Source organism: Portunus trituberculatus, chromosome 13, assembly GCF_017591435.1.
Source record: "Portunus trituberculatus isolate SZX2019 chromosome 13, ASM1759143v1, whole genome shotgun sequence".
Lineage (NCBI taxonomy): Eukaryota > Metazoa > Arthropoda > Malacostraca > Decapoda > Portunidae > Portunus > Portunus trituberculatus.
Window position 1 is genome coordinate 10,856,406 of NC_059267.1, and position 21,053 is coordinate 10,877,458.

A 21,053-nucleotide genomic window follows, 5' to 3' on the forward strand; every position below is an offset into this window, starting at 1 on the left:
CACCTCCCTGCCTTACCCTAACCACCTTTTTTATTTATTTATTTATACCATGTGGGCTTTTCACTTAAATTTATGGGCTAAAGGGGATACTTTTTACCTGTAACAAACTGTAGCAGCAGCAGTAACCGAGACCCAACTCACAATTCAACAAGCACTCTTCAATGATAATGGAAAAAAAAAACTAGAAGCTGAATTTTTATATCTGTATCCTTTAACTAACAATTCAATAAGTACAACACTAAAATTTCAATTATTATATCTGTTACTTTTGAAAATAGTCCTTCTGAGATCAAGTGTTACGAGGATACTAGGCAAACTAAATCTATGTATAATGAGTGTAAGATGTGCCTTCTCAGTTCCCTCAGGTTGACAGATCGGTAGTGTTATTATTTACTGTCTCCTTCGTGGCCTCAAGGAAATGAAAACAAGCGTATATATATAAAAAAAAATCATAATTTATCGTATACAGTTTATCACATGTAGCACTGGTGTTGTGGCTTTTTATGTGGTGAAGCTGTCAGAGAGAGAGAGAGAGAGAGAGAGAGAGAGAGAGAGAGAGAGAGAGAGAGAGAGAGAGAGAGAGAGAGAGAGAGAGAGAGAGAGAGAGAGAGAAGAAAGTTAAAAAGAAGAAAAAGAAACAGGAAAAAAGAAAGAAAAGAAAAAGAAAGAGACAGACGGAGAGACAGAGACAGAGACAGCCAGAGAGACAAACAGGAGCATAGATAATATAGTTACAAAAATACAACAAAAGAAACCAATGTACAAAGTGGCACTATTTTTGTTTCACATTCACCCTGGCAAGGCAGAGTTAGCATTCACTGCGCGAGACACTGTCCACACGGAGGCACATTTTAAACAAGTGTAAGGCACTGCTTGTGATTCTGCACTGCTCAAGGACTCTAGAATCAGTATGGCACTTCTCATTTGTCATTTGTTCTCTTTATCAATCCCTGTCACTGCCTGCCTCCCCTGACTCCTCTGCCTTATCTCTTATCGCTAAGCACTCACTGGCTTAACACTTGTGACTGACGGCTTCCTTGGTGATGTGTTTGTTTTGATGGATAGCTTGATTATTTTTAACTCTCACCTCTCACTCAATGTTTACAGGTTAATTCCACTGTCACCTTCTACCTCTCAAAAATGTTCACAGGTATTTTTTTTTCATTCTTCTCACCTTCTACCTCTCAAAAATGTTCACAGGTATTTTTTTTTCATTCTTCTCACCTTCTACCTATCAAAAATGTTTACAAGTATTTTTTATTTCATTCCTATCACCTTCTACCTCTCAAAAATGTTCTCAGGTTCGTTCCAGTGTTCTCACCTTCTACCTTTCAAAAATGTTTATTTATTTTTTTTTTTTTTAGTGCTTTCTGCTTACCTCTCACAAATGTTTACAGGTATTTTGTTTCAATGCTCTCTCTCCTCCCACCTCTCTTATAAATGTTCAGAGGTATTTCTTTTTCAATCCTCTCACCTCTCGCAAATGTTAACAGGTATTTTCTTCAGAGCTCTCACCTACACCTCTCACAAATGTTTAGACGTATTTTATTTTCGATGACCTCGCCTCCCAACTCTCACAAATGTTTAGATTCTTTTTGTCCTTATTCTCGCCTCCCACCTGTCATAAGTGTTTACATTTTCAAAGTTCTCATGTTTCACAAATATTTATGTATTCAAAACGATCATTTCTCGCTTCTCAGAGAATTTAAGAATAGTTGTTGTTTTCACACGTTTCCATAGCATCAAAAAAAAAAAAAATAGTGAAGGCACAAGCAGAAGTTAAATAAATATAGACGCGCAAATAGTGTATACAGTTTACATGTATTCATATAAATACATACTGAAAAAGTCTTTATTAAATAAGTTAACAGCACTACCATCATCTCTTGCTTCTCCTTCAAGTGTCTCCACTCGTGCAGTTTAAAACATTCAAACTGTCTTTTCTTCCTCACTCTCCTTTTCTGTTAGTAGAGATTCGATTCAACACAATGACAAAGTTTTATTTCTTTATTTTATAGTTTATTTTCTTGCTTTTGTCGATTTCCCTAACACTGTAAAAAAATCCAGCCAGACCAAGACCGGAACTTAATAAAAGAATCAAGGAATGTAAATGACCACAAAAATAGTAAAAAACACTTCGGAATCAATCACTGCAACACATCCAATGCAAGTAAAAGGAAAAATGAAACAGGAAAAATATAACTGAACAAGTTAATCAATAACTGAAATGTAATAACTAGATGTAAAGGATTAGAATAATGGTAAAAACTTCATTATCAATAACAGTAACACTTTGAACACAACTAAAAGAATAAAAACAAACTAAACGTAACTTAACAGATTAATGTAATAGATAAATAGGTATACTTTAGGATAACAAAGCATACGTAGATTTGGTTCAAGCTAGCTGTAACCAGTTCAAGCTCGGTGAAGTTGGATTCAAACAGAGGTAGGCAGATATCAGTTCTCATAAAGAGTAACAGGCGACTGCAACAGACTCAGCAATCAGACTGCCAGTGTCGACGCAAGAAGGACCCTATAAGATACAATACTTAGCTTCGGTCAGACAGTATTGACAGTATATGCACTATACCACTGATCTCTTTGTCTCTAGATTGATAAGGCAGTGTGTGGGTAAAAAAAAATTAATATGGATGACTAGAATGATCCAGGAAATAGAAAAATAATAGATAAATAAATAACTCTACCTGTAGAGATAACAAGGCGTGGTGGGCGTAGTAAAGCGATACGAGTTTTTAAATGGGTTAAAATGCTCAACAAAAATATAAAACTGGTTCTTCTAATTAATGAACGTATTGGAACATACACGAATTATCAAAGTTGGACGAGTTCAGTCTTAATTAAAATTTCAAACACACTGGTAAAGGTTGAATCACGAAATACGGTTATCGATATATGGAACACACTTAGTAGGAACGTAGGAAGTGTACAGACATTAAGTACTTTCATAAGGTTGAGTGAATCGATGAGTGGTGATGGCCCTCAGAAACTCCTTGGTGTGGGTCGCCTGTTGGCCTTCTCTTGTCTTATTTTCCTGAGTTCTTGTGCATTTCACCTTTTCTTTTCCTCGCCTCTTCCTTCTTCTCTCCCTTTTCCTTATCTTCTATTTTTTTTTTACACAGCTCTTCACTTTTCTTATTTGCGATCTTCTTTTTTTTATCACCTCCGTTTTCTTCCTGCACCTTTTGTCTCCGTATCTCAGTACAAGTCTTCTTTCTTTTCTTCTTCCTTCTCCTTATGTTTTCCTTCGTGCTTTTCTTGCTTTCCTTCATTTTTTTCTTCTTCCTGTACATTTTTCTTGCTATTTTTTTTATCTTTCCTTCTTTTAATTGCAATAATCAACCCTTCTCGCTATACTAATTGTTGCAATCTTCTTCCTTCTCTGCATTCTTCTGGTACAATTTATCTTTCCCTTCTTCTTACCATCATTCTTCCTCCTCTTACTATTCCTACTCTACCACCACCACCACCACCACCACAAGATCATCACTATCTTCATTTTTCTCCTTTTTCACCACCACAGCAAAGTCTGCCCTCAAATGCTGCCTCCTCCCTGATGCCACAACGGCAATACCTGACGTGGCTTACTGAGTGACCGAAGGCGCCACAACCACGAGTGTTATATGGAGGTTGATGTGACGGTGAAGGTGGAAGTAGTGCAAGGCTAGGGGTGGCAGAAGGTTGTGGAAGGCGACGAGGAAGTAGGAACCGGCTCAGAACATGTAGAGATCATGCTGGAAACACGCAGATGCCGCCCTCGTGCCTCCAGTCTGCAGGTAAGAGTAGTAACATTAGTTAGTTATAGCTAATTGGCTTGCATAAGTAGTAGTAGTAGTAGTAGTAGTAGTAGTAGTAGTAGTAGTAGTAGTAGTAGTAGTAGTAGTAGTAGTAGTGGTTGTTGTTGTTGAAGGAAAATGTTTATTGCTCTCTCTCTCTCTCTCTCTCTCTCTCTCTCTCTCTCTCTCTCTCTCTCTCTCTCTCTCTCTCTCTCTCTCTCTCTCTCTTGCTTTATGAGATTTTGTTATATTCACACACACACACACACACACACACACACACAGAGACATAGACACAGACACAGACACACACACACACACACACACACACACACACACACACACACACACACACACCGCGTAGTGTAGTGGTTAGCACGCTCGACTCACAATCGAGAGGGCCGGGTTCGAGTCCCGGTAAGCGGCGAGGCAAATGGGCAAGCCTCTTAATGTGTGGCCCTTGTTCACCTAGCAGTAAATAGGTACGGGATGTAACTCGCTTTCCCGGTGTGTGTTGTGTGATGTGGTCTCAGTCCTACCCGAAGATCGGTCTATGAGCTCTGAGCTCGCTCCGTAATGGGGAAGACTGGCTGGGTGACCAGGAGGCGACCGAGGTAAATTACACACACACACACACACACACACACACACACACACACACACACACACACACACACACACACACAGAGAGAGAGAGAGAGAGAGAGAGAGAGAGAGAGAGAGAGAGAGAGAGAGTGTCAGTGATGTATAAACAAAATAACTAACTACTATTAACACCACCACCACCACCACCATCACCACCACCATCACCATCACCACCACCACCACCACCACCACCACCATTACAGCACCACCAACAAAATCCAAATAAATACTTACAAATTAAGCCTCCAATACCCGCGCACCCCACCCTTTCCTCTCCCTATGTGGTCTTGACGGGGAGGTGCTTGAGGGGAGGGGCCTGTGGTGTTGGTTTGCGTGGGGATTGACGAGGTACACCAAGTAGTAGATGAGATACATGGTCTCCGCGTCAACGTAGTGGAAGCTGATCACCTCATCACTCAGCTCCCCGTAACCCTGCACCGCGAGGAGAGTTGTGAAGGATTATAGGATCAGAGAGGATTATATAAGATCAGATACGAATTTTAAAGGATTGTGAATAGTTATATAGGATTGCCAGGGGTTATAAAGGATTACTAGAAATTATGTAAGATTGCGAATAGTTATATAAAGGAGTTATTGATGAGTACAAGTGATTATTGGGGATTACAAAAAGAATGCAAAGGACTAAGATTACAGTGCATAGATTCAAAGAGAAATAAATAAATGAATAAATGGACAAATAAAACTAACCACTATTACCACCACCCCACCACCACCACAACCACAATAACCACAACAGCAACCACCACCACCACCACCACCACCACCACCACAACAACAACAACAAAAACAACAACAAAAACCACACCAATAACAACAAACACAACAATAAAAACCACGTAGGTTCGAATCCCACCACGTACAGCCTGAAAACACTTTGCCATTTGTCGAGTGGTTCAAAGTTACCTACAGGTCACCAAGATACCCAGGTTCTAGGTGGTTACACTCAAGATGCGCTTGGGTGGTGATATGGGCCCTAATATGGGTACCACTTTAAATAAAATTGCCTGCGCCACTAATGGGCGGAAGCTGAACAGCGCTTCCTACACACTTTTCAAGTGAGCCTACAGGCGCTATAGGCCTTACCGTAAAAAAAAAAAAAAAAAACAGCAACCACCACCACAACTACCACAACAACAAAAATCACAACAAAAACCACAACAACCACAGCAGCAACTACCATCACCACCTCCACCACCACCACCACCACCACCACAACCACAACAAAAACCACCACCACCACAACAACAAAAACAACACCAGCAACCACCACCACCACCACAACAACAACAAAAACAACTATAACAATAACCACAACAGCAACCACCACCACCACCACCACAACCACAACACAACAACAACCACAACAAAAACCACCACCACCACAACAACAAAACCACAAAAACCACAACAGCAACCACCACCACCACCACCACCACCACCACCAACAGCAACAACACAACAAAAACAACAACAAAAACCACAACAACAACCACCATCACCACCACCAACACAACAACAACCACAACAACAAAAACCACCACCACAGCAACAACAAGAACAACAACCACCACCACCACAACCACCAACAACACAGCTCCCTCCCACTCACAAACTTGTAGGGATGAACGGACACTCTCTTCAGCCACAGGTGTCTCAGATCAGCCTCACTGCGCGGGTCCACCAGTTCCTGCGGTGGATAGATATGGAACCTCTGCCGTCCCTCGGAGTCACGTGTGTCAAGGAAATGCACACCTGTTGGAGGGACGCGGGGCAGGTGTAGTAGTGGTAGTGGTAGTGGTGGTAGTGGTAGTGGTGGTAGTGGTAGTAGTGGTAGTGGTAGTAGTTTTGTTGTTGTTGTTATAAGACTGTAGTTGCAACGGAAGTAGTAGCAATAGTGGTAGTAACATTAGTAGTAAAACAGAAGTGGTAATGGAAATAGTAGTAGTAGTAGTAGTAGTAGTAGTAGTAGTAGTAGTAGTAGTAGTAGTAGTAGCACTGGTAGAAGGTAATTAGTACATGTATATATCATGGTATCTTATCAAAATCACACGCGCACGCACGCACACACACACACACACACACACACACACACACACACACACACACACACACACACACACACACACACACACACACACACACACACACACACACACACACACACACACACACACACACACACACACACACACCTAGCAGACGAAGACACGAGGCCATGTTGACATCCTCTGAAGTGCCAAGCTCTAGCTCTCTCTGGCATTTCCCTTCCTGAATGCCTCTCTCCACCAGCACCTTCACGGCACCGCGGCTCAACACGTAACTGGCGCCCCCGTTCAGGTAAGTCTCGCCCTGCACAGGTAGCAAAAAGAGGGATTAGGAAGGAAGATTATAGTGACATGGGTTGTGTGTGTGTGTGTGTGTGTGTGTGTGAAAGAAATAAAGAAAATATATTCATCGTTCAGACTTTTTTTTATACAGTATGGAACACAGCTCCTGATTAATACAAGTACATAAAACTAAAAATTACTCAAACATTCGTAACAAAACATTGATATATTGAGCTAAGTTTGTTAACAGTCGTCCTGCCTTTCTGCTCTGCATCAACACAGCAAACTTAAGGCGATTTGGCTCTCGTGTCTAATAATCCGGTACATTTCCACTTCTCAGTTGAACAATATCTTGGTTTAGGCACTGCAACAAAACATGCTATTCATCTATTAATCCTTCATTATATTTCATACAATAACGTTCCTCTCTCTCTATTTGGTTATGTCTACCAGGGATAACAGGTAACTTATTATTTCCCGTACGAAACTTTATTCAAAACCTCAGACTGTTCTTATCAAGCTTAAGCAAGTACTCCTCAATCCTATAAACCTATTCATATGATTTGCAAGTCCCACAAACAGCTCTGCTGCTGCTGCTCGTTGTGTGTGTGTGTGTGTGTGTGTGTGTGTGTGTGCGTGTGTGTGTGTGTGTGTGTGTGTGTGTGCTGAGAGAGAGAGAGAGAGAGAGAGAGAGAGAGAGAGGAAATTTTGTGTACTGTGCATTCGGAAGATAAGACGTGCGTGTGTGTGTGTGTGTGTGTGTGTGTGTGTGTGTGTGTGTGTGTGTGTGTTTGTGTTTCACTGTTTGATCTGCTGCAGTCTCTGACGAGACAGCCAGACGTTACCTTACGGAACGAGCTCAGAGCTCATTGTTTCCGATCTTCGGATAGGCCTGAGACCAGGCACACACCACACACCGGGACAACAAGGTCACAACTCCTCGATTTACATCCCGTACCTACTCACTGCTAGGTGAACAGGGGCTACACGTGAAAGGAGACACACCCAAATATCCCCACTCGGCCGGGGAATCGAACCCCGGTCCTCTGGCTTGTGAAGCCAGCGCTCTAACCACTGAGCTACCGGGCTGTGTGTGTGTGTGTGTGTGTGTGTGTGTGTGTGTGTGTGTGTGTGTGTGTGTGTGTGTGTGTGTGTGTGTGTGTGTGTGTGTGCGTGCGTGGATGCACAATATCACGCACAAAATATTCTTACTCTCTATCTTCCTTTCAGTCCCTGCATCTCTGTCTCTATCACCTCTCTCCCTTGTTTTAGCATTGAATCACCGAGTATTCAAGAACCAAATGCTACTTCACTTCAGTATCGTTGGACTGAAGGCTACGTTAGGTTAGTTAAGTTAGCTTAGATTTATGATAGGATAGATTAGATTATATAAAAAAAAATCTAGTGGGGTTATCTCTCTCTCTCTCTCTCTCTCTCTCTCTCTCTCTCTCTCTCTCTCTCTCTCTCTCTCTCATAATCTTGAATCTCCTTATCTTTCCTCTCTTTTTTTTCACACACATCTCTCATTTTTCTCCTGCATACCTCGATTAAACGTTCTCTTCACGTTTGCTCTCACCCTGCATCACCCCTTCCACTCTCCCTCTCACCGTGTCCCAGTCAGCGATGTGCACTCCTGCCGCCAGAAGAGAGTCTGGGTTCAGCACCTTCACCGCCGCCCGCAGGTTTTCCACAAAGACGAAGGAATCATCATCGGCCTTCACTACCCAATCGAACTCGTCCATCACCTTGTACGCCCATAGGAACCCTGGAGTGGAGCGGTGGATGATAGGTAAGAGAGAGTGGGAGTAGGATTGGTAGGTAGAATGGAGTGAAGGGCGGATTAGGTGATGGGGTGTAAAGGAAAGGTGGAAGAATGGATGGAAGAGTAAATAGTAGTGAAGGAGGAGGAGGAAAGGGTGGTGACGAGGAGGAGGAAGAGGAGGAGGAGTGGTGATAAACAGGAGGAAAAGGAAGAGGAAGTGAGGTGTGTGTGTGTGTGTGTGTGTGTGTGTGTGTGTGTGTGTGTGTGTGTGTGTGTGTTCACTGTTTGATCTGCTGCAGTCTATGACGAGACAGCCAGACGTTACCCTACGGAACGAGCTCAGAGCTCATTATTTCCGATCTTGGGATAGGCCTGAGACCAGGCACACACCACACACCGGGACAACAAGGTCACAACTCCTCGATTTACATCCCGTACCTACTCACTGCTAGGTGAACAGGGGCTACACGTGAAAGGAGACACACCCAAATATCTCCACCCGGCCGGGGAATCGAACCCCGGTCATCTGGCTTGTAAAGCCAGCGCTCTAACCACTGAGTGTGTGTGTGTGTGTGTGTGTGTGTGTGTGTGTGTGTGTGTGTGTGTGTGTGTGTGTGTGTGTGTAATTCACCACGGTCGTCTGCTGTTCATCCAACCAGTCTTCCCCATTACGGAGCGAGCTCAGAGCTCATAGACCGATCTTCGGGTAGGACTGAGACCACACCACATATCACACACCGGGAAAGCGAGGCCACAACCCCTCGAGTTACATCCCGTACCTACTTACTGGTAGTTGAACAGGGGCTACACATTAACACATTAGGGAGGCTGTGGCTTACGTAGTGGATAAAGCCGCGGTTACACAAGTCAACATAAACCTTGGATCTTGTAAGTTTTGTTGGATTTGGTCCAGTGTTTGACGGAATCCAATAGTATCCTTGGTGAGACGAGAGTCAAAGAGATACAGTTAGATTTGTCCAAAGACGAGCATCCAAAGATAAACAATTGACGAACTATATTATTTGACAAGGAAATTTACAATATATAGAAAGAAAAAAACTTGGACATTAAATTTTTGTTCAAGACATGTTTAAATACAATAAAAGCATTGAAATAGGATTAGAAGAGTGTCATGTTATTAAATGTTATCAATCACCCAACTCTCATTTGACTACCATTCTTTTGGCTCCATTTTCGAACACGCTGGTGCTTTGCGTCCCCACCTCGTCTCAATGGAGTGGCCTAGTCAGGTTATTTACTCCCTCTTTTTGGACCCAAACCTCAAAATTGAGTTATTAATACTGCTGTTATCCTTGAAATGTCTACAGTTTTCTGAAAACGGCAAGTTCCTATCTTAATTCCTTATATGTTTAAATCGACTTTATTTACGCACTTTAAAGGTCTCTTTAAATGCCCCGCCACGTGGTAGGCAACATGACTTGTTGTTGCTTATGATTTTGTAGCATTTTACAGTTTTTTTTTTCGCTATTTTCTAGAGTACTTATGTTATAGACCTTCATATGGTAACATAAGGACAGAGCGAGAGAAGCTATTTGCCTTGTAGTAGGCTATGAGGTCGGCAGTCACAGGCAGATCATATTTGGACGCTCATGAGTGCGTCTAACCATTCGCTCAAAGATGTGATTGGATGGATGCCTTTTTGTCCAACCCTGTTATTGGAGTTCAAGGTTGATGTTGACTAGCGTAACCGCGGCTTAAGGTGGTGAGCGTGGGATCGGGCAGACGTCCACGTGTAGGTTGGAATCCCACCACATACCGCTTTGAAGCTATGCCATTTGTCGAGTAGTTTAAACTTTCCTATATGTCATCATGATACCCAGGTTCTAGGTGGTTACACCAAAGATGTGCTTGGGTAGCGATATGGGCCCTAATATGGGTAGGCTACCACTATAAACAAAATTGCCTGCGCCACTAATGGGGAAAAGCTGAACAGTGATTCCCACATATACTCTTCAAGTATGGCTACAGGCGCTATAGGCCATAACATTAACAGAATAATAATAACAGGTTCGCCCATTTGCCTCGCCGTACCAGGGACTCGAACACGGGCCTTCTCGGTTGTGAGCCGAGTGTGCTAATCATTACACTACGCGGTATGTGTGTGTGTGTGTGTGTGTGTGTGTGTGTGTGTGTGTGTGTGTGTGTGTGTGAGAGAGAGAGAGAGAGAGAGAGAGAGAGAGAGAGAGAGAGAGAGAGAGAGAGAGAGAGAGAGAAATGAGGGACAGATAAGAATGATGACTCACAACCTCACACGAATCATTCCTAGTCCTTATCTCAGACCAAACTGGTGATAAGCGTCACTTCTCCGCGGATGAAATGTTGTGTTTTACTAATCTTGTTCCGCTGCTGTAGATCATTTTCAAAGACCACATGGATTATTTGTTTGTCTCTTACGATTGTTTTGCCCATTAATGATACATAACCATACGGAATTCATCTTCGCAGTCTTGTTTTGGTTCAGTGTTCAAAATTCTGTCTTTCGGAAATTTTGTGAGATTATCAGCCATAATTTTTTTTCTAATTACCGTTTAATTTCTTTTTAATCACTCATCTACGTAATTTCAATGTTATATGAATCTCTTATCACGTTTTCTTTTTTGCTGCCATACGTTCAGACTCATTTTGATACTACTAACCCTTTTTAAACTACCACTTGATTCATGAATACGTTCTTGAATTAAAACTACAAGAACTACTGAAACATGTTAGACTTAAAAGGCTGCAAAAAATATTAGTCTACCTTCCACTATAGTGTTAGTTGAATAAAAGGGAAAATCGCCTGGCAACACATTTCGCCACTTTTAGAAGACAGAAATGGTAAAAGCGAAAAGACTCACAACACTTTTTCCCACTCTCGAAACACGAAACGCTGGGAAAAGTGAGAAATAAAAAGAAAAACTCAAAATTTCTCCATTGATAATGCATAATCTTTGCTAAACTTCCACTTGATTCATGAATACACCTTTCGAAAACTCCAAAAACTGCAACAACTTTCACTTCAGCGTAAGAAACCATTACTAGAAGCGAAAACAAACTGAAACCATAATAACTTCCAATGTAACCTGTCAAACACTCATTAGTTAGCATGCAAGCAACCCTTTAAAACCACAACAACTCCCCCACTACTTTTCAGACCAACTAGTTAAGGTTGCACTGGTTTTGAATGTTTTTTTTTTATGGTTCTCATGACATACTTAGAAGATTTCAACATTATCAACAGGAGAAATGCTCTTGGAAACCTGGCAAACAATTCCTGGGGCCTCTGAAAACAGTTCACTACTTTCAAGACGGTTTACCTGAAGTTACGAGGGTTCATATGAATGACTTTAGGATTCTTATGACACACTAACAAGATTTCTACATTACAAACCTGTGAAATACTCTTGAAAACCGGGCAAATCATTCCTGTGGCCTTTGAAAATAGTCGCAGTGCAAGAGAAGAAAAGGCAAGCCGAGAAATGACAAACTGCTGATGAAGGATGTACAGAGTGACCCAAAAGTATGCACAAATAAGACTAAGCCAACGGTGAAGCCTTTTCAGTCCCCTTAACGGCAAGTATGGTAACAGTACTGGTGTGTTCATGTTTTTTTCGTCACCTTGTGTTGATTCAGTGGCTAACAAGAGCAGTAATAAAAGGGATGAGTCAGCTGTTCTCTCTCTCTCTCTCTCTCTCTCTCTCTCTCTCTCTCTCTCTCTCTCTCTCTCTCTCTCTCTCTCTCTCTCTCTGTGTGTGTGTGTGTGTGTGTGTGTGTGTGTGTGTGTGTGTGTGTGTGTGTGTGTGAAATAGTTTGTTGTTGTTGTTGTCGTCGTCGTTGTTGTGCCGGACATGACAGTAGCTCCTGTAACAATGCAGCAATTATGACGCAAGATGGAACAGGAAGAGAGACCATAAAACATGTCCCTAATGTATGACGCGGGGAAAAAATAGGAGGAGGAGGAAGAAAAGGTAGAGAAAGGGGAGGAAGATGAGGAGGAAAAGGAGGCGGAGGAGGAAGAAGAGGGGAAGGAGAAGGCGGAGTAGGATAATACAGTAGAAAGAGGGATAGAAGGTGGAGGAAGAGGAATATAAAGTGGAGGAGCTTGGATAGGAGGCGGAGGAGAAGGAAGAGGAGGTGGAGTAGGAGGAAGAGAGAGAGGCAGAGGAGCAGGAAGAGGAGGTGGAGTAGGAGGAAGAGAGAGCTGAAGAGGAGATGCTGGAGAGAAGAGCTGCGGAACACTCCCAATGAACAATCTTAAGGAAGAGAAAAGTAGAAAGAGGAAGGAAAAACGTCAACAGATATGAAAGGGAACACACACACACACACACACACACACACACACACACACACACACACACACACACACACACAAACACACGAAAGAAGAAAAAGGCTACCAGATAATCACATTCAAATAAAACAACACAAAAATGGAAACAAAAAACTAAAAAATGACAAAAAGAAACGAGAAAAGGACATTAATCAACAAAGGTAACTAACAACGCACCCTTATCACACACACACACACACACACACACACACACACACACACACACACCTCTCACCACCTCACCTTTCGTCACCTTCTCCCACAGTTGATCATAGGTGGCAGCGCCGGGCGTCAGGAGTACCTCGGGGAGCGTCGGATCCTCTGCGGTGGTAAGAAAGACAGCCCTGGTGCAGTGAGGGCTCCAAGTGGCCGCTACGTGCCGCGCCCTGGTCACGTGGTAAGCCGGGGACGTGATGATCAGGCACAGGATACGTGGTGCTCTCTCATTCCCCTCGTCCCTTTCCCCACCCACCGTCGTCCTGCCCCTCTCATGACCTCTGCTCGGACGGATCTGCTGCGGTAGGTGCGGCTTCGGCAGGAGGGCGAGAATGTAGTCACTGCGGTAGGGAAGAGGGCGTGTATGAGAGAGAGAGAGAGAGAGAGAGAGAGAGAGAGAGATTAAGGCACAGCAACATGCAAGGTCATATATGGTGCTGTTGCCAAACGGTATTTCACTAAACTAAAATGCAGAATACAAATCAAATGAACAAAGGCAAAATGAGAGGCTAAAAACACGAAAAAACAAATAAAAATGCTAAAAAGAAACATGAAAGCAAAACGTAAAAGGGATTGCAATGTCAAGGTCATCACAATAATGAGAGGTGGCCAGCAGCATCCTCCAGAAAACGCAGTACATCATAACCTGGGAAAGACGTGCAGGACCAAACACACTATTAACCCTTTCAGTACTGGGACGCATTTTTACCTTCAGGTCTGAGTACGATTAGACGATTCTATTAACATTAAGAAGGGTTTATGGAGGTCAGAATATTAATGGCTAGAGTCTTTACTATTCTAATTATCCACATAAGTTTCTGAAGCTGTAAAAAATCGACAAATAGTAAACAGAATGATTAAGACTGAAAACCAGACAGTCATCACAGAACGATTGGTAATGAGTCGAGTGTCACGTATCCGTAAACGACCCAAGGCTGTCTGTGAGCAGTGGTCTCGGTCATGAGCACAAGACCAGAGATGAGACAGTCTTTTTTTTTTTATGTTACGTCCTATAGCGCCTGTAGGCATACTTGAAGAGTGTATGTGGGAAATGCAAAGCTTCCTCGCCCATTAGCGGCGCAAGCAATTTCATTTATAGTGGTACCCATATTAAGGCCCTTATCACCACTCAAGCGTATCTTTGGTGTAACCATGTAGGTAACTTTAAACCACTCGACAAATGGCAAAGTGTTTAAAGCGTTTAAAGGTGTTTAAAGGTGGGATTCCAATCTACGCGTGGACGTCTGCCCGATCCCACGCTCACCACCTTATCCACTACGCCACCGCCTCCTTAAGTAACCCCTAGTACTGTTAAACTCTCCCATTTTCGAGGTGGCACCTCAAGCATCCCACTTCTGGCAAATAGCAATGATCGCCTCACGAATAGCCGGAAGCATGTCAGTACATGGAGCTGGGCTGAGGGCGGCAGCACGAGAGGCTGCCTCCCGAGCAAGTGCATCAGTCCGTTCATTCAGTGACACCGAAGCGTTCTAACGGAATCCTACATGACATCCCCTGCAGCCAAGCGAGTACAGCCACTCGAAGGAGGAAAAAAACAAGAGGATTTACAGAGGGATACATGACTGCAAAGAGGAAAAAAACGCTATGAAAACAACTGAAAAGAATAAAAGAGGCGACTGAGGGTGAAAAATAATCTGCAAAATAAGAACTATTGTAGAAAGCTCCGCGGTAAACGCTGATGCAGTGACCGTAAGACTACCACCCCGGCAAAAGGAGGCGATCACAATACTAAACCAACACCAGCACCACATTTAGACCCATTTGTAAAGACAGGGATGAAATCAGAATGGCTAAGAAAAGGACTCTAAAAATAAAGGACGGGACACTGTAAGCGGTAAGAGAGAGAGAGAGAGAGAGAGAGAGAGAGAGAGAGAGAGACAGAGACATAGAGACACAGAGACAGACAAACAGACAGAGACAGCCAGATCATAATCATCAGCCACTTACAGAATAAAAAAACAGTACAAGAAAGGGAGAGACAGATTAAAAAAAAAAGTGTGAATGAAAGGACGAACAGGCAAACAAACAGACAGACAGACAGAAAGACGAAAACACAAACAGACGAACATAAAGACAGAAACATGAACAAAATACCACAAAATAAAAATAAATAAATAAATAAACGGCCTTCTCATTAAAAAAAAAAATAAAAAAAAATAGGTAGATAGATAAACACATGAATAGATAAATGAATATGGAAGAGAATCAGACACACTCACTTGTAGGTGTAGGCGAGTAGAAGAAGCTGGTGAAGGGCGACGAGGATGACGAGGCAGGCAAGGACACAGGCAATGTTGGTGAGGCGAGTCCTTCTCCTCATCAGACCCACACTAGTCCAAGGTCGCCCCTGGACTTTGCTGTACATGATACTGTAATTACCTGCTCCTGCTCCTGCTCCTCTCCTCTCCTCTCCTCTACTCTCCTTTTCCTTCAATTTCTCCGATTTTGTTGTATTTGGTATCTTGATTAACTGTTCTCTCCTCCTCTCTCCTCTCTTTCTTTTCTTTTCTTTTCTTTTCTTTTCCTCTCCTCTCCTCTCCTTCCTTTTCCTTCAATTTCTCTGATTTTGTTGTATTTGGTATCTTGATTAACTGTTCCCTCCTCCTCTCTCCTCTCTTTCTTTTCTTTTCTTTTCTTTTTTTTTCCTTTCCTCTCCTCCCTTTTCCTTGTTCTTATTTTTCTTCAATTGCTCTGATTTTGTTGTATTTGGTATCTTGATTAATTGTTCCCTCCTTCTCTCTCCTCTCCTTTCCTTTCTTTTCCTTTCCTTTTCTTTCGTCTTCTTCCTTTTTCGTCGTTTTTATCTACCTTTCAATTGTTCTGGATTTTGCTCTACATGATATATTATTTAACTGTCCCTTCCTCTCCTCTCCTCTCCTTTCTCTTCTTCCTTTTCCTCGTTCTTATTTAGCTTCAATCACTCCTCCCTTCTTTCCTTCCTTCCTTCTTTCTTTTCCTCCTATCTCACTAAGTCTAAGTTCTTCCCGTCAACAATTTTCTCGTTTTCCTCCAATCATCAAACTTTCCTTCTTCCTTTCCTTCGTTTTCTTTCTTCTCTATGTTCATCTTCATCGAGTCTCAATTTCTCCTTTTATCATTTTTTTTTCGTTTCCATCTATTATTTGTTAAAAGTTTCCCTATTTTTTTTTTCTTTTCCTCTTTACTAATCCTCAATTATTTGTTTTCCTGTATTCATTATTATCTTTTTACCTTATTTTCCTTATTCTTTTTTTTATCGTTTCGTAATGAATCATCTATTTTTCTCCTTATCTTCTTTTCATTATCAAATATTTTCCTCTCTCCTCTTCCTTCTCGTTTCTTCTTATTTACGTTATCACTTTTCACCTTTCTCATATTCTCCATGTCTTCTATCTACCGTCAATGGTTTTCCTTTCATGTCTTCTATTCTTTCCCATATCATCATCTGCTCTTCCTCCTTCCTTCTGTTCATTCCACCTTGCTTTGTCACTATTCGTTTCTCTCATCAGTTTCCTTCACTCTGTCCATTCTTAGTTCAATTATTTTTTCTAGTTTTTAGTCTGTCTCTTAGTATTTATGATTAGTCTTTTTTAATTGAGTTTCTTTCCTCCTTTTCCTGGTTTTCGTATTTAGATGTGTTTAAATAATTGCGTTCATACTGATTTGCTTCTTTTTTTTCACCATTTGCACTGTTTATTCACTTTCCTATTTCATCTTTCCTCCTATTCCTCATTGTCCTTTCCTTTCAATATTTTTTTCCTTTTTATTATTCAAGAATGGTGTTTTTAGTTTTAGTTTTTTTTTTCTAATTAAGTTTCAGTAATTGTTCACATGCACTTCAATCCGTAAGAGTTTCGACTTCAGGACTCATTCTTAAGGCACAAGGATTAGATTTAGGATATGCCATATTAGAATCAGAATCCTTAATTAATCTTAAACTTGATCTTAGATTTGATTCGCCCAATGCTACGTGCTCTTGATTCTTTCACTACCAGATCATTTTCCTTTTAATCACCAATAAATTTTTAGATACTTCACTATTATACTTTATCCTATTAAACACACTGGTCTTTACACTGTTCAAAAGGCTAAGAAGGGAAGTCTATATGAGGATACAGGATATGATGGAGTCCTGTAGGGAAGATATCCTGGGTTCTTTGTTGGTCCTGCGCGTCTCGTTGTGGCACTGCACCCTGTCACTGTTCATGGATCTGTAAAATAGTATGCAGGTGTGAGACAGTTATCTTATCTGTACTCCGCCCCTTAGGAGAGAGAGAGAGAGAGAGAGAGAGAGAGAGAGAGAGAGAGAGAGAGAGAGAGAGAGAGAGAGAGAGAGAGAGAGGTGGGTGGGTGGGGGGGAAGAAGGCTACCAAGGACGTGGCTGCATCTGTTCATAACCTGGCTTTGAAACACTTTAAAGCATGCACCTCCCCACACCCCAACACACACACACACACACACACACACACAGAGCATGGTATAATGGTTGGTTAGCACACTCAGCTCACAACCGAGAGACTCGAGCCCCGGGAGCGATAAGGCAAATGGGCGAGCCTCTTAATGTGTAAGGTCTGTTCACCAAGCAGTAAATAGGTACGGCATGTAATTCGAGGGACTGTGGCCTCGCTGTCACGGTGAGTGGAGTGTGGTGTGGTCTCAGTCCTAGCCGAAGATCAGTCAATATGATCTCTTGAGTTTCTTCCGTAAGGGAAAGACTGGCTGGGTGACCAGCAGGCAACCGAAGTGAATAAAACACACACACACACACACACACACACACACACACACACACACACACGGTTACATGCATGAATTGTCAGTACATGAGCGAGTTGCTTGGGTCACTGACACGAACTGTTCCATGCAGCAGGTCGTGTCCCCAGATGTCCAGGGAGTTATATAGGAGTGAAGGCCTAAAACACACTTAACTTGCAGAGCCGCCCCAGCACTACGAGTATTCTGAAACTAATGCACCACAACTTCACTACATCCAGTTGATGTGACAAGGGTTGGTAAAGGTGGTTTTACTTTTCTGGAGATTGATTAATGAGATTTCCATGTTATTAACACGAGAAACAATCTTGAGAACCGAAATTTATTATCCAAAACCACGGTGATGAGTAGCCGGGTTCTCAGGAGGGTTTCTTGTGTTAATAGTGTAAAAACTGTCTCTGAATTCGCTCTTACAACGTGAAAGACTGTTGGGTGTGCTAAAAACAAAAATATCTTGCTATAACGCTCTCATTGTCTTACTATACAAAGCCTTTTCTAGTGCACTTTGGTATCAGTTTGGCGTATAAGAAACTTTATTATCGTACACACTTTTTATAACACCGGTGTCGGACAGATCAATGAACCTGGAATGGAATTATGAACAGAATCGAACTATCCATTGAACCTTGACAACACAAGAGCCAGGAAAGAATTAACCTGAAACGGTGGAGGCATTACCAACACGGTAGCGTGCAAAATATATTAGTAGCATGCGTGATAAGGCTTTCACGGGGCATATTGATGCCTCGCACGGCCTTTCTTATCATGTATGGCCTGGAGCGCTGCTCTTTATTAATGCATGAACCAGTTATATGCGTGAGAGACACTTACAACACCACTCGCTACCACGCGTTGCATAAAAAGAAGAATTGTGAGTCTGAATCTGACTCCCGGCCAATGTTCCACAGGAGGGGCAGCGCTCCCTAGCACCCCACGAGCGCCGTAGCCTCACTCTTGTAATAATGTCGCTCACTATGGACAACTAAATTGTGGAGATCAGATCGAGGGTGTTTACCGCTAAAAAGAAGAACAAACTAGAAGCAGGAGCAGCAAGACCACCGTGACTTGCCGGGATCCACGCAGAGAGAGACTTCACGGTGACGCTTCACCCTCACACCACCCATTAGCCCGACCTGCCACACCGACCCATCGCACCTCTTGTTTCCACACCTTCACTCTCACTACATCGCGGCGAATGGCTTCCGCTGACCGAGCGTGAAAACGAATTCGCGATTCTCAAATAGCAATGCTCATCACACAGTTATTTAAGTGTTCATTTCACCAGAGACTTTTTTCGAACATTTAATTTGGCTGGCGGAGAGCACTGAGATGTGAAGCCAAGAGAGACGTGAAGCGATCACCGCCGTGCTTCGTGACGTTTCAACCCATCTTCCCGGACCATACAAATACTTTTATCTTCCCTCGTTTCTTAAAATTTCTGCAACCGAAGTCCCATAAATGTTCAGCCTTTTCCTTCCACAACACATCCCACAAAACCTTTTTTCGTAGAAATGAGGAGTTACAGAGGACGACAACGAGTGAAATATCTACTGACAGCTTGACACGATACACTGGGGACAACAGCAGGAGTGCACATGATTTACTGGTAGAGGCAAAAGTTCCGGAGAGATGGCGCTCAAGGTCGCCGGGCACATCGATAAAACTGAAGAGAAATTGCCAAGATAAGGCACTACATCATGAAACTTTATTTTCCTCCACGTCTCTTCCTCCAGCGCGTGACACAAACAAGGTCACAAGTCACCGCTACCTTCCCTCACCAGCACCAGCGGGTCAGCGGGACAAATGCACCATCGAGTGACACGGAATTAAAAACTAACCGTGAGAACAGCGAAGACCAGAGATGTACACAGGCGAGACAACAGAAAAAGAATCACAGCTGTACTCGGTCAGGACCAGAGACGTAAACAGGCGAGACGAAGAGAAAAAGAATCACAGCTGCACTCGTTCAGGACCAGAGGGCGTGTGAGACTGAGACAGGACACTTAGTTGCCAGATAGCTCTCCATTTCTCGAACTTTGCAATGAAAAAGAGACATGAATAAGAAATACACCAAACTAAAGAAATGTACCTTATGAGTTTACATGCCTATGGGAAGGAAATTGAGATGGAGAAGGAAGGAGGATGAGGTTGGGATGAAGAAGGAAGGCAAGTGAATTAAGGATGGAAAAGGAATGAGAATGAGACTAGGAATGGAGAGAAATGGGAATGAGATTAGGAATGGAGAGAAAGGGGAATGAAGTAGGAATTGAGAAGGAATGCGAATGAGACTAGGAATGGAGAGACAGGGGAATGAAGTAGGAATTGAGAAGGAATGGGTATGAGTTTAAGAATGGAGAGAAAGGGGAATGAAGTAAGAATTGAGAAGGAATGGGAATGACAGTAGGAATGGAGAAGGTAAGGAAATAAGATGCAAAGGTAAGATCATATTCAAATAAGGATTATCACATTAAGTGTATAGGCTAGATAAAGTGATAAGGTGTAACACTTTGGTGAGCATTTAAGCCTAAAGGTTAGCGGTGTGTGTTTTATCGCAGCCTCCACTAGTCACTAACTCTGCACCTGTGAGTCTTGCAGGACAACAAAAGACGTGCAAAGGAGTGACCGCATTTTGAAACACTGGTGTCATTATTTGCATTAAACTTTACTGCGATTTACTAAGGATTCCAAGATTATACCACAGCAATTTGGCAGGATTTTCAAGACTACATATGGAATAACATAGGGTTTTCAACACTGTACTGGAAGATAATAGGGTTAAGACAGTACTGGAAGGTAAAAAGGGTTTCCAAGTCTGTATAGAAAGATAGAAAGGTTTTCAAGACTGTGTATCGGAAGATAAGGCTTTCCAAGACAGTACTGAAAATAGAAATGGTTTCAAGACTGTACTGGAAGATTTTACAGGGAGATATCCGGGTTTTCAAGAATTCATTGAAAGTTATTTCGGTTTCCAAGTGTTTTCATGATTCCAGCAATATTTAAAAATAAATTTCACATCGTTAACGGGGAAAGAAATCCATGAGAACAGAAATAATGATATGCCTGGTGTTTCAAAATAGTCATTATAATTTTATTTTTCATGTAAGAAGGGAAATCTGGCCAAGGGCAACAAAAACGATTAAACAAAAAGGCCCATTTAGGTGCCTGTCTCAGAACAGGTCCGA

General features: G+C 42.3%; 1 protein-coding gene across 6 annotated transcripts in view; it reads right to left on the reverse strand.

The window, feature by feature from the left end:
* Positions 1 to 1,309: 1,309 nt before the first annotated feature.
* Positions 1,310 to 21,053, reverse strand: part of LOC123503324 (glycoprotein-N-acetylgalactosamine 3-beta-galactosyltransferase 1-like) — a 32,632-nt gene continuing 12,888 nt past the window's right edge. For 2 of the 6 annotated variants that reach the window (XM_045253012.1, XM_045253015.1), the window contains exons 2-8: positions 15,339 to 17,309; positions 13,126 to 13,439; positions 8,398 to 8,555; positions 6,656 to 6,812; positions 6,073 to 6,215; positions 4,677 to 4,874; positions 1,310 to 3,791 (exon numbers count right to left, since the gene is read on the reverse strand). In XM_045253012.1, the coding sequence (XP_045108947.1) occupies positions 4,680 to 4,874; positions 6,073 to 6,215; positions 6,656 to 6,812; positions 8,398 to 8,555; positions 13,126 to 13,439; positions 15,339 to 15,484 (1,113 nt within the window). In that variant the 5' untranslated portion in view covers positions 15,485 to 17,309 and the 3' untranslated portion in view covers positions 1,310 to 3,791; positions 4,677 to 4,679. The other 4 variants (XM_045253013.1, XM_045253017.1, XM_045253016.1 and 1 more) reach the window with 4 other exon arrangements.